This window comes from Calidris pugnax, unplaced genomic scaffold (genome assembly GCF_001431845.1).
Source record: "Calidris pugnax isolate Ruff unplaced genomic scaffold, ASM143184v1 scaffold371, whole genome shotgun sequence".
Taxonomy (NCBI): Eukaryota; Metazoa; Chordata; class Aves; order Charadriiformes; family Scolopacidae; genus Calidris; species Calidris pugnax.
The window spans coordinates 1431377-1444849 of NW_015091373.1; the positions used below are offsets into that span (position 1 = coordinate 1431377).

Consider the following 13473-nt stretch of genomic DNA (forward strand, 5'->3'; position numbering starts at 1 on the left):
GGACAACGATCGTGGTGTGTCCCGGGGACACGGCCACCCCCGGGGGGGGACACGGGAGGGGGGGCTGCTGGAAATGGGGGTGTCCAGGGTAAAAGCATGTGAAACGGGTGTAAGTCCGTGTAAAACCCGTGTAAATCCATGGAAAGCCCGTGTAAGACCAGTGTAAACCCATGTAAACCAGTAAACCCATGTGAAACCCGTGTAACCCCGTGTAAACCCATGTAAAACCCGTGTAAACCCATGTAAGACCAGTATAAACCCATGTAAGACCGGTGTAAGACCAGTGTAAACCCACCTAAATGTGCAAACCCATGTAAAGTCCATGTAAGACCAGTGTAAACCCATGTCAAACCTGTGTAACCCCATGTAAAACCCATGTAAGACCACTTTAAACACACCTAAATGTGTAAACCCATGTAAAGTCCGTGTAAGACCAGTGTAAGCCCACATAAAACCCATGTAAGAGCAGTGTAAACCCACCTAAATGTGTAAACCCATGTAAAGTCCACATAAGAGCAGTGTAAACCCGTCAGACCCATGTAACCCCATGCAAAACCCGCGTAAGACCAGTGTAAACCCACCTAAATGTGTAAACCCATGTAAAGTCCGTGTAAGACCAGTGTAAGCCCACATAAAACCCATGTAAGACCAGTGTAAACCCACCTAAATGTGTAAACCCATGTAAAGTCCATGTAAGACCAATGTAAACCCATGTCAAACCCATGTAAACCCATGTAAAACCCATGTAAGACCAGTGTAAACCCACCTAAATGTGCAAACCCATGTAAAGTCCATGTAAGACCAGTGTAAACCCATGTCAAACCCGTGTAACCCCATGTAAAACCTGTGTAAGACCCGTGTAAATCCACCTAAATGTGTAAACCCATGTAAAGTCCACGTAAGACCAGTGTAACCCCACGTAAGACCAGTGTAAACCCATGTAAGACCAGTGTAAACCCACCTAAATATGTAAACCCATGTAAAGTCCATGTAAGACCCATGTAACCCATGTAAAGTCCATGTAAGACCAGTGTAAACCCAAGTAAATGCGGAAACCCAGGTAAAGTCCACATAAACCCCACATAACCCCATGTAAGACCAGTGTAACCCCATGTAAAACCCATGTCACCCACGTAAAACCCATGTAAACCCATGTAAGACCAGTGTAACCACATGTAAAACCAGTGTAACTCCATGTAAGACCATGTAAAACCCACGTAAACATGTAAACCCATGTAAAACCAATGTAAACCCATGTAAGACCAGGTAAACTTGAGTAAACCCGTGTAAAAGCCAAGTAAACCTGTATAAACACAGGTAAAACATGTGTAAACCCAGGAAAAACCCATATAAACCCATGTAAGACCAGTGTAACCCCATATAAAACCATGTAAAACCTGTGTAAGCCCATGTAAGACCGTGTAAACTAGGGTAAACCTGTGTAAAACCCAAGTAAATCTGTATAAACACATGTAAAACGTGTATAAACCCATGAAAGACCAGTGTAAAAGTAGTGTAAAGCTGTGTAAAACCAGTGTAAACCCATATAAAACTATGTAAACCTCTGTAAACCCATGTAAAACCTGTGTAAACCCATGTAAGACCGGTGTAAACCCATGTAAGACCATGTAAAACCTGTGTAAATTTGAGTAAACCCATGTGAAAGCCAACTAAACCTATATAAACACAGGTAAAACATGTGTAAACCCATATAAAACCAGTGTAAACCATGTAAAACCCATGTAAACCCATGTAAGACCAGTGTAACCCCATGTAAGACCAGTGTCAAACCAGTGTAAGCCCACGTAACCCATGTCCAACCCATGTAAAACCTGTGTAAGACCAGTGTAAACCCAAGTAAACGTGTGCAAAACCATGTAAAACGTATGTAAACCCATGTAAGGCCCACGTAAGACCAGTGTAAACCCAAGGAAACCCATGTCAACCCATGTAAAACCCATGTAAAACCAGGAACAACTCATGTAAACGCACGTAAACCCGTGTAAAACCCATGTGAAACCCGTGTTGCGCCATCCCCAAACCCCCCCATCCCCGAATGTGTCGCAGCAGAGGGACGCCAGCCTTTTCAAAAGGATGAAAAGAAATATTTGGGAGTATTTTGTGCAAAGCTTTTGGCTTTTTTTTTTTTTTTCCCCCCAGAAATACCCCGTTCTGCAGAGCCCAGGCTGGAGGTACTGGGATTACTCACGGGGGGGGCGCGAAATTAAGCGTGTAGGAAGATCTTTGCGTGTCTGCGGAGGAGACCCAGGGGAATTAAGGGGTGAGTAAAGTCCCCAAATGAGTAAAATCATCACCTCGCTCTCCTTCCGCCCCCAGCGCCGCGACTGAACCCGTCCCTGCTTCAGATTAAACTGGGCAAAGCTCTGGGTGCTGGGGATTTCCTCGTGGAGGGGGGGTGACGGGGGGCTCAGGTGCCATCAGGGACATTCCTCCCGGCTCAACCCAACACCTGTGAGGAAATTAAAGCCCAGATTGATTAAATCAAGCCCTTTGCAAGAGTAAAAAAACCCCCACCCTGCCCCTGCAGTTGGGGTTCCTGGGCTGGGCTCTTTTCTTTCCATTCCCCCCCCCTCCCCACCTGCTTTCCTTGGCTTAATTTCTCCTAACGAGGCACAAAGTAACACAAATAAATAATCAGAGGGGTCAGGGCTGAAAGCAGGACCCCGCTGGGGTGAGATCGGAGCCTGAGGAATCTCCAGCTTAAACAGAAAAGGTGGACAAAGGGCGAGGAAACAATAATTTCTCCTTCTTTTTACGCAGCCAGAGTTAAACTTTGTCTTTTCCATCCCCCTTGGGGTTCATGTGGGATTTTTCCTCGGCCTCGCGCTGAAGCTTTGGGTGTTTTAACCTGGGTGCTCAGTGCCCCTCTTGGGGACTCCCCAATTTTCCTCTGCAACAGACCCAGATGTTTATGGAATTTAAAAAAAACACACTCTGCCAGGGAGATCCCAACACATCCCTGGGATTTCAACCCAAGGGGTGCTTTGCTGGGGAAGCGATGGGAGAAATTCCCCCAGTTCCATCACATCGGGGCTGTTCTCTGGTTGGGTTTCCGTTGGATTTGGGTGGGCAGAGCTGTGAAGGAAGGGGCCTGAAGCGCCTCTGGGACACGGTTTGGGGTTCAGGCCCCTCAAAAAGTCACCACACACACCCCCGTGTCACGGCCGAGGTGACCTCTCGCCGTTTCTGGCGGACACAGAACCTGCAAGGCGCAGGGAAAGGGGTTTCTGCGCTGCCACAAAGCAAAGCTGACACAGACAGGACCTTCTGCGGCCGCAGAATCATCCTCATCCTCCTCCTCCTCAGCGTCCTCGTGTCGGTATCGCTCGGCTTCGCTCTTACAGGTCTACGGCTGCGTAAAAAGTGGGGGAAAAATATACCTGTAAGCGTCCCAGCTACCAAAAACCTCATTCACCTTTCCCCTCTCGCTCCCAGAGGTCTCAATGTCTATTTTTAACCCCCATCGGTCCCTCAGAGCAGGGCAGGAGGGGAGGGAGAGGCTGCATTGGTTGGATTTCACACTGTTCAAAGTGATAAAGTGTTCACATCCCAGGATACGCTTTTCATTTCTCTTGATTTTGCTTTAATTACTTATGCTAGCACTTCCCGGCAGCTTGGCAAATTACTTTCTTGGGCTTTGCGTTGGGGACCTAAATTCAGAGCCCAGCTCTCCTCTTATTAAGGCCAGAACAAACCAGAAGGAGGTCAAACCTAAAGTCAGCCAAGAGCTCAAGGAATAAACCGGCTGTGAGGGAATCCCGGCCAGGGCTCCTGCTGCCATAAAACACAACTCCCATCCCCACCCTGACTCCAGAAACGCCTTCCGCCTCCCAGCACTGGCCAAGCAACAGCTCCTGCCTTAAAAAATCAACCAGGCAGGGATGAATAGGCAGGAAGGGAAGCAGCCAGCTGGCAAGGAGCTGCCCGCCCCCCGTCGCTCTGTCCCCCTGCAGTGACACAGCAGCCTGAGGACCCGAGGGCCTCTCCGGGCACGCCGGGAGCTGTAGTCCCCGGTTCTTCGGCTGGGTTTGGCGATTAACTAGGCGGCCTGGCGAGCAGGGCGGGGAAAAGGGCCGGGGGAGGAAGGCGAGGAGCGCCGGGAGCTGTAGTCCCGGCAGCCGGGGCCCATCACACCCGGCAAGGGCGAGTAACCCCGGGGGGTGCTTGGGCCGGAGCCCACCCGCATTGAAGGCAACCGGGAGCTGACGGCAGGCCCCGGGGAGGCCCCATAAAGCCTGAGGGTTTGTTTAACATCACGGTTCTTCCACCGGAGGCTTTTGCAGGAGGCCGGGGCCAATCACGGCCTCCACCCGGGCTAGGCCGCACTTTACCTCGGGGCCCGGACGGGCCTGACTAGGCCTCGTCTGATCTGACAAGGCCTAACTTGGCCTGGATTGACAGAGCCAGGCCCAAACCTGCCCCTAACGCCTCCCCACCCCTTCTACCGATTCCCCTCACCCCGCCCTGGCTCCCTGGGGCCTTCCCGCTCCCCCGGGGCCTTCCCGCCCTGTCACGTTAGCATCTCCCGCCCCCGCCATGTCGGGTCGCGCGGGGCACGCCGGGAGCGGTGGTCCCGCTGGGCGGGTTGAGCAGACTACATTTCCCATGATACTGCGCGTCAGGGGGGTGCGCTGGGAGGCGGGCGGGGACTGCGCGCGGGGCACGCCGGGAGTTGTAGTCCGGCGGCGCTGAGGTGCCGGGAAGGAGTAGGGGGGGACGCTGCCGGCAGCCATTATCTGGGAGCGCGGCGCGCCGGGCGCGGAGCCGGGCTCTGGGCTGTCTCGCCGGCTCTCCGAGGCCGCGGCCTTGCCGCTGGGCGGAGGTGGGGCCGCCATGGCGGCTTAGCCTCGCCCCCAGCCGCGGAGGCAACCGGGAGCTGACGGCGGGCCTCGGGGAGGCCCCATAAAGCCTGAGGGTTTGTTTAACATCACGGTTCTTCCACCGGAGGCTTTTGCAGGAGGCCGGGGCCAATCACGGCCTCCACCCGGGCTAGGCCGCACTTTACCTCGGGGCCCGGACGGGCCTGACTAGGCCTCGTCTGATCTGACAAGGCCTAACTTGGCCTGGATTGACAGAGCCAGGCCCAAACCTGCCCCTAACGCCTCCCCACCCCTTCTACCGATTCCCCTCACCCCGCCCTGGCTCCCTGGGGCCTTCCCGCTCCCCCGGGGCCTTCCCGCCCTGTCACGTTAGCATCTCCCGCCCCCGCCATGTCGGGTCGCGCGGGGCACGCCGGGAGCGGTGGTCCCGCTGGGCGGGTTGAGCAGACTACATTTCCCATGATACTGCGCGTCAGGGGGGTGCGCTGGGAGGCGGGCGGGGACTGCGCGCGGGGCACGCCGGGAGTTGTAGTCCTGCGGCGCTGAGGTGCCGGGAAGGAGTAGGGGGGGACGCTGCCGGCAGCCATTATCTGGGAGCGCGGCGCGCCGGGCGCGGAGCCGGGCTCTGGGCTGTCTCGCCGGCTCTCCGAGGCCGCGGCCTTGCCGCTGGGCGGAGGTGGGGCCGCCATGGCGGCTTAGCCTCGCCCCCACCCTCCCCTTCCTCCCCGCTACGGTCGCCGAAGGCGCGGCGGCGGCGCGGCCTAGCCGGGAGGGCGGATCCTCGGCCTCGCGTTGCGGCTCCTGCCCGCGGAGGGCCGCCCTCCTCGGGGGGCCATGTCCCTGGTGGCCTATGCCAGCAGCGAAGAGGAGAGCGATGCGGAGGAGGCCGCGGGTGAGGAGGCCCGGACGGGCCTGACTAGGCCTCGTCTGATCTGACAAGGCCTAACTTGGCCTGGATTGGACGGGCCCGACTAGGCCTCGCCTGATCTGACAAGGCCCAACCTGGCCTGGATTGACTGAGCCAGGCCCAAACCTGCCCCTAACGCCTCCCCACCCCTTCTACCGATTCCCCTCACCCCGCCCTGGCTCCCTGGGGCCTTCCCGCTCCCCCGGGGCCTTCCCGCCCTGTCACGTTAGCATCTCCCGCCCCCGCCATGTCGGGTCGCGCGGGGCACGCCGGGAGCGGTGGTCCCGCTGGGCGGGTTGAGCAGACTACATTTCCCATGATACTGCGCGTCAGGGGGGTGCGCTGGGAGGCGGGCGGGGACTGCGCGCGGGGCACGCCGGGAGTTGTAGTCCTGCGGCGCTGAGGTGCCGGGAAGGAGTAGGGGGGGACGCTGCCGGCAGCCATTATCTGGGAGCGCGGCGCGCCGGGCGCGGAAGCGGGCTCTGGGCTGTCTCACCGGCTCTCCGAGGCCGCGGCCCTGCCGCTGCGCGGAGGTGGGGCCGCCATGGCGGCTTAGCCTCGCCTCCACCCTCCCCTTCCTCCCCGCTACGGTCGCCGAAGGCGCGGCGGCGGCGCGGCCTAGCCGGGAGGGCGGATCCTCGGCCTCGCGTTGCGGCTCCTGCCCGCGGAGGGCCGCCCTCCTCGGGGGGCCATGTCCCTGGTGGCCTATGCCAGCAGCGAAGAGGAGAGCGATGCGGAGGAGGCCGCGGGTGAGGAGGAGGAAGCCGCCGCTTCTTCTCCTCCTCCTCCTGCTGCAGCTGAGCAGCCCCCGGCCCGGGGGCTCTTTGCCACCTTGCCTCCCCCCAAAGCCCCCGTGATGCCCCCGCTGCCCCCGCCTCACCAGCCGCTGGGCAGCGGTTTCCCTCTGCTGCCGCCGCCGCCCCACGGCGGGCCGCCCCCTCCTTTCCTTATGGGCCCCCCGCCTGGCATGAGGGGCTTCGGGACCCCTCCACCGGGCATGAGCCCGGCCCAGGCCTCGGCCGTCAGCCTCCCTGAGCCGGCTGCCAGCGGGAACGGGAGCGGGGAGCAGCCCAGGCTGGGGGGGCTCCTCCTGCCTCCCCCGAGGAACGCTGCCACCACCACCACGACCGCTGCCTCTACCCTCAACTTGCCCCCTCCTGTCTCGGCCTCTGCAGCTCTGCCCGGGGCTGGGGTGGATTTGAACCTCCCCAAGCCAAAGAAGAGGACGGAACCGGTGCGGATCACGGTGCCCGAGTTGCAGAAGGGAGATGTGAGTATGAAGGAAACCACCGGCTCTACCCCAGGGGGGTGGGTGGGTGGGTTTCCTTGCTCAAGCCCTCCCGAGGAGGAGCGCCTTCGCTTCCTGCGTGAAATCCTCTCCCCGGAGCAATCCCCTCGTGGATTTGTTTGCCCATAAAGCACAGCGTCTCCTTCCTCGCTCTCTTCCCATCGTAACACAGCAGGAGGTACCCAAACCTGTTGTTGGGGCATCTACGGGGAGATTTGTCCCTGGCTGCCAGCCCTAATCCTAAAGCGCTTTGCAGAATTAAACCGATAGAGAAACCTTATTTATAATCATAATACAGCAAAACCCAGATTATCTGCACCTTTATTTATTACTGAAGCTAACGAGTCGATGATGTGGAGCTGTATGGCCTTGTGGCCCAAAAAAAGGTCTCTCGTTTTGCTTGCTGGGGTAGATTTTCAATTATTGTCCATTTATTGCTTTATTTATCTAAAGGCTTCAGGCGTCCTCCGGGCCTTTAGGTAATTGTTTTTCTCTTAATTGGTGATTTTTTGTGTTTGCAGTGCCCCTTGACTTACGGGGCTCCTGAGCACTGAATTCTGACAGCCCACTGGGAAAGCAGGTCCCTGCTCCCCCCTTCTTTTTTTTTGTCCCTGGGTGTCCCTATTGATCCTTTCACTCGGGGATGCCACTGTCCTAGGGTGGAGGTGACAGTTGTGGGGTTGTATCTGACCTTGGTCACTAGTTCTGGTGAGACCAGAAGCTCCTGTGAGAGTCGTGGGGCTCTGTCTGGCCGTGGTCACTAGTTCTGGTGAGACCAGAAGCTCCTGTGAGAGTCGTGGGGCTCTGTCTGGCCGTGGTCACTAGTTCTGGTGAGACCAGAAGCTCCTGTGAGAGTCGTGGGGCTCTGTCTGGCCGTGGTCACTAGTTCTGGTGAGACCAGAAGCTCCTGTGAGAGTCGTGGGGCTCTGTCTGGCCGTGGTCACTGGTTCTGGTGAGACCAGAAGCTCCTGTGAGAGTCGTGGGGCTGTGTCTGGCCTTGGTCACTGGTTCTGGTGAGACCAGAAGCTCCTGTGAGAGTGGTGGGGCTGTGTCTGGCCACGGTCGCTGGTTCTGGTGAGACCAGAAGCTCCTGTGAGAGTCGTGGGGCTGTGTCTGGCCACAGTCACTGGTTCTGGTGAGACCAGAAGCTCCTGTGACAGTCGTGGGGCTCTGTCTGGCCTTGGTCACTGGTTCTGGTGAGACCAGAAGCTCCTGTGAGAGTTGTGGGGCTGTGTCTGGCCATGGTCCCTGGTTCTGGTGAGACCAGAAGCTCCTGTGAGAGTCGTGGGGCTGTGTCTGGCCTTGGTCACTGGTTCTGGTGAGACCAGAAGCTCCTGTGACAGTTGTGGGGCTGTGTCTGGCCTTGGTCACTGGTTCTGGTGAGACCAGAAGCTCCTGTGACAGTTGTGGGGCTGTGTCTGGCCTTGGTCACTGGTTCTGGTGGGACCAGAAGCTCCTGTGACAGTTGTGGGGCTGTGTCTGGCCTTGGTCACTGGTTCTGGTGAGACCAGAAGCTCCTGTGACAGTTGTGGGGCTGTGTCTGGCCTTGGTCGCTGGTTCTGGTGAGACCAGAAGCTCCTGTGACAGTTGTGGGGCTGTGTCTGGCCTTGGTCACTGGTTCTGGTGAGACCAGAAGCTCCTGTGACAGTTGTGGGGCTGTGTCTGGCCTTGGTCACTGGTTCTGGTGGGACCAGAAGCTCCTGTGACAGTTGTGGGGCTGTGTCTGGCCACGGTCACTGGTTCTGGTGAGACCAGAAGCTCCTGTGAGAGTCGTGGGGCTGTGTCTGGCCTTGGTCACTGGTTCTGGTGAGACCAGAAGCTCCTTTGAGAGTCGTAAGGCTGTGTCTGGCCACGGTCACTGGTTCTAGTGAGACCAGAAGCTCCTGTGAGAGTTGTGGAGCTCTGTCTGGCCACGATCACTGGTTCTGGTGAGACCAGAAGCTTCTGTGATGGTCATGGGGCTGTGCCTGGCTGTGGTCACTGGTTCTGGTGAGACCAGAAGCTCCTGTGACAGTTGTGGGGCTCTGTCTGGCCACGGTCGCTGGTTCTGGTGAGACCAGAAGCTCCTGTGACAGTTGTGGGGCTGTGTCTGGCCTTGGTCACTAGTTCTGGTGGGACCAGAAGCTCCTGTGACAGTTGTGGAGCTCTGTCTGGCCATGATTACTGGTTCTGGTGAGACCAGAAGCTCCTGTGACAGTTGTGGGGCTGTGTCTGGCCTTGGTCACTGGTTCTGGTGAGACCAGAAGCTCCTGTTGGCTGTAGGAGGAGCCGAACTGAGAAGCTTTGGGGCATTTCCATGGGGACAGGGAGGTCCAGGCAGAGATTGGACTTGGATGGGTTTAGAAACAGCCTCAATTAAGGTGGTTCTGCCGGCGTCTTGGGCCTGGGGGAGCTGAACCCAAGCCAGGGCATCTTTAGCTTTGCTGGAAGAGCAGCTTGGGGGGGGGGACATGGGGAAAGCAAGTGAGGGGACACGGGCTTCCTGGTGGTCCCCAAACCACTCGGTGTGTGGTTTGGCAAATCCCAGAGGCAGAGCTCCTGGTGCCAGAGCTCCCCAGCACGGCAGAGGTTTGCCGGGTGGTGGGACGCACGCGTCCCCCTTTTAGGCAGAGGGATGAGGAATATCCCCTTCTCTCGTCCCCCACTTTTTGCTTCCTGGCTTTGGTGCTTCGTAATCGAGTGTGAGGGCTCTTGGCTTCCTCCCTGGTTGAGCTCAAATGAAAGAAGATTTATTTCTCCCTCCGTGTTTCAATGGCTTTGAGCAGAAATACTGCAGGTCCTCGGCGTCAAGCGAGAGAACAAACGTTAAAGGGAGTAAAAGAACCTTAAAACTGGGGCTGGTCCGAGCGGTGTCCGTTTGGGATGCTCTTGGATCTCTTTGGGATGCTCTTGGATCTCTTTGGGATGCTCTTGGATCTCTTTGGGATGCTCTTGGATGCTCTTTGGATCTCTTGACATCCTCTCTCCTTCCCTCATTCTCCTTAAAATACCTCCCCAGCTTTTTATTTCCACCTGCGGGGACGCTCCTGGGCAGTCTCTGCTTTATCTCCTCGCTCCCCAACGCCACACACACACACGGGGGTTTTATGGCAACTCTTGACTTGACTTTATTTATGCGTGTTCTTTGTCTTTGTCCTGTTTTATAATTTAGAGGGTAAACTGGCAGAAGAACCTCGTTTCCTGTAATCTCTTTAAAGTGCTCTGCAAAGCTCTAAAGCGATAAAGACGTTAAAGGGCCTTTGCTGCTGCTGCTGCCAGAGGCTGGGACCAGACTTTCTGCTCCGGTTTGAAGTGGATATTTAGCTGGATATTTAGCGGCTCCTCCGACCTTATTGTCAACAATTCCCCGTCAAACCTCCCCCAGTGGGTTTTCACACCCTGCCTTTGTGCAGTTTTGCACTTCCCCATCTCTGTTAAATTAACTCGCCACACACACACACACACACACACGGGGGTTTTATGGCAACTCTTGACTTGCCTTTATTTATGCGTGTTCTTTGTCTTTGTCCTGTTTTATAATTTAGAGGGTAAACTGGCAGAAGAACCTCGTTTCCTGTAATCTCTTTAAAGTGCTCTGCAAAGCTCTAAAGCGATAAAGACGTTAAAGGGCCTTTGCTGCTGCTGCTGCCAGAGGCTGGGACCAGACTTTCTGCTCCGGTTTGAAGTGGATATTTAGCTGGATATTTAGCGGCTCCTCCGACCTTATTGTCAACAATTCCCCGTCAAACCTCCCCCAGTGGGTTTTCACACCCTGCCTTTGTGCAGTTTTGCACTTCCCCATCTCTGTTAAATTAACGTCCTCTCTTCCTCTGAAGGAGGGCGCCGACTTTATGCTGCGCAGTTCCCCTCCTTTGCCTTCCTTTGGGTTTATTTGCCTGTGATTTCTTAAAAAATTAATAAATATCCGTGAGCTGGTGGCTCCCTAAATGCTGATTTTCTGGCAGGAGCTAAATAGCTGAGTGTCTCTGCCCACCCACTCTGCTTTAGAGCAGCAGGAAAAAACCGCCTTGAAAATTGGGGAATTTTGGGTCAGCGAATCCTTTTTTTCGGTCTTGTTTTGTTTGTTCCATGAGCTGGAGCTGGAGTTTGGCTCAATCTTGCGAGATTATTAAGAGGCGACGCCGATTTCTTTGCGAAGCTCCGGGTTTTACGGCAAAAAGCTGCCTGTTTTTTTTTTTTGCTTCTGCCCAAAGTGCCGCAGACCCGGCTATTTTTAAATCCAGTGGCCGGCGCTGCGGTCCTGCTTTCACTGGGGACAGTTTCTTTATCTCTGCTGGCGGTGACCGGGACAGGCTTTTATCTCTCCCTGCCCTCACATAGATGCCTCGGCGAGACTGGGGAAAAAAAGCTTGTCCACATCCCAGTGTTGCTTTTTAGCTCCTCTCCTGGCAGATTATGAACCCGGATCCTCGTTACCGTGATTCTTCGGCTGGTTCAAACTGAAAATTAATAAATTGCTTTGTTTTTTGTCCTTTAATTAATTTTATTTCCTTTTGTTTGCCTTCGATATTTATTTCCTTTTATCTCCAGTTGTGCTAAGCTCTGTTTTTCTTTCTCAGTCAGATTCGGAGGAAGATGAACCAGCCAAGAAGAAAAACACTCTTCAGGTAAACATTGGATTCAACAAGTTTCAGGGGAAAGAAGTGTTTCACTGAGACAGATCTTGGGGTAAATCAGCCACCAAATTTAGCGTATAAAATTCCTGAAATCCCCTAAAGTCGAGTCTCTTTTTGGGGGGAGCAGCTTCATATATTAAAATCTCAGGAAAAGAGGTTTTAATTTGGGAAGTTGGCGGGTGTTTCCAAGAACCACGTTTCCCTTCAAAGTCCCCCTGGCCTTTTGTTTGGGAAAGCCCCGCAGCGCGTTGGAATTAGGGAAAGGATTGTGCTGAGCAACGGGAAAGCCATTAACGGAGGAGATAATTGGCAGGGTGTCGGGAAAAGCTAAATAGTCTCACTCTTCTTTCTCTTAATTTCTCTCAACCCTTTGCTCTGCCTGAAACTCGACTCGACCAGGGACGCGGCGAGGGCTCTGGCTTGTCCGCTTTGCTTCCTCAACCCAAAAACCTGACGGTGAAAGAGACCAATCGGGTGCTTTTACCCTACGCTTTCTCGAGGAAAACGGGAGAAAACGCCTCCGACTCCAAGCCCTCGAAAGCCCCCACCTCTTCCTCCAAAAGCAAACCTCTCTCCAAGCCGGCGGTGCCCACCACTCCTTCTCCCTCCGCCATCAAAGCCGCTGCCAAAAGCGCTGCCCTGCAGGTAACCAAGCAGATCACGCAGGAGGAAGACGACAGCGACGAAGAGCTGGAGCCCGAGAACTACTTCTCCTTGTCTGACAGGAGCGAGCCCAGCCTGCTGGGGGCAGAGACCTACGTTTATTCTGCCACGGTGGGGGCCGAGGACCCACCGCCCGGGACGGAGCCCGAACCCCAATTCCAGGACGCCGCCGCCAACGCCCCGCTGGAATTCAAGACGGGAGCGGGCTCCAGCGGTGCCCAGCACAGCTGGCTGCCCAAACCCGAGGAAGACTACGGTGGCCAGACCTACGGCCAGTTCCCCGCCTACGGTGAGGCCGGCGCGGCTGGTGCTTATTATCAGGTGGGTTCACTCAAGGGGAGGTGAAGTTTTGAAACCAAAAATGTGCCCGGAATGAAGGGATCTGACTTTACTGGAGCAGGATGTGGCTTGTGGGAATCCCAAAGTGGTAGGAGACCATTAGAAATAGAATAGAATTTTATAGAATTGTCCAGGCCGGAAGGGACCTCCAAAGGCCATCTAGTCCGACCTCCCCACAGTCAGCAGGGACACCCCCAACTAGACCAGGTTGCCCAGGGCCTCGTCGAGCCTCCCCTTGAATATCTCCAGGGAAAGGGCCTCAACCACCTCCCTGGGCAACCTGTTCTAGTGCTCCACCACCCTCACAGTGAAGAACCCTCTCCTCATCTCCAGTCTAAATCTGTTCCCCTCCAGCTTGAATCACAGAATCTTCTAGGTTGGAAGGGACCTTAAAGATCATCTTGTCCAACCATCAACCTAACTGACAAAAATAGACACCCCCACAACAAACAAGGAGCATCATCACTAAACCATCCCTCCCAGCACTACATCAACCCGGCTTTTGAACACCTCCAGGGATGGTGCCTCAACCCCCTCCCTGGGCAGCCCATTCCAAGGGCTGAGAACCCTTTCAGTGAAAAAATTTTTCCTAATATCCAGCCTGAACCTCCCCTGGTGTAACTTGAGGCCATTTCCTCTCGTCCTGTCGCCTGTGACTTGAGAAAAGAGACCGACCCCCATCTCTCTACACCCTCCTTTCAGGGAGTTGGAGAGAGCAAGAAGGTCTCCCCTCAGCCTCCTCTTCTCCAGGCTGAATAACCCCAGTTCCCTCAGCATCTCCTCATCACACTTATTCTCCAGACCCCTCACCAGCTTTGT

At 55.6% G+C, this 13473-nt stretch overlaps 2 protein-coding genes across 4 annotated transcripts in view; one reads left to right on the top strand and one right to left on the bottom strand.

The window, feature by feature from the left end:
• Nucleotides 1–13473, top strand: part of PRCC (papillary renal cell carcinoma (translocation-associated)) — a 21993-nt gene that overhangs the window by 1322 nt on the left and 7198 nt on the right. The window contains exons 2-5 of one of the 3 annotated variants that reach the window (XM_014961334.1): nt 5518–5726; nt 6491–7018; nt 11596–11643; nt 12052–12636. In XM_014961334.1, the coding sequence (XP_014816820.1) occupies nt 5676–5726; nt 6491–7018; nt 11596–11643; nt 12052–12636 (1212 nt within the window). In that variant the 5' untranslated portion in view covers nt 5518–5675. Of the gene's footprint in view, nt 1–5394; nt 5727–6172; nt 7019–11595; nt 11644–12051; nt 12637–13473 lie in introns of those variants that run through there. The other 2 variants (XM_014961333.1, XM_014961332.1) reach the window with 2 other exon arrangements.
• LOC106899436 (translation initiation factor IF-2-like) lies at nt 2145–4856 on the bottom strand. Its single transcript, XM_014961248.1, has 4 exons — nt 4620–4856; nt 3880–4256; nt 3286–3373; nt 2145–2470 (listed from the first exon to the last, which is right to left on the bottom strand). Exons 1-4 carry the CDS (start codon nt 4854–4856, stop codon nt 2459–2461), a joined length of 714 nt encoding a protein of 237 aa, XP_014816734.1. The 3' UTR covers nt 2145–2458.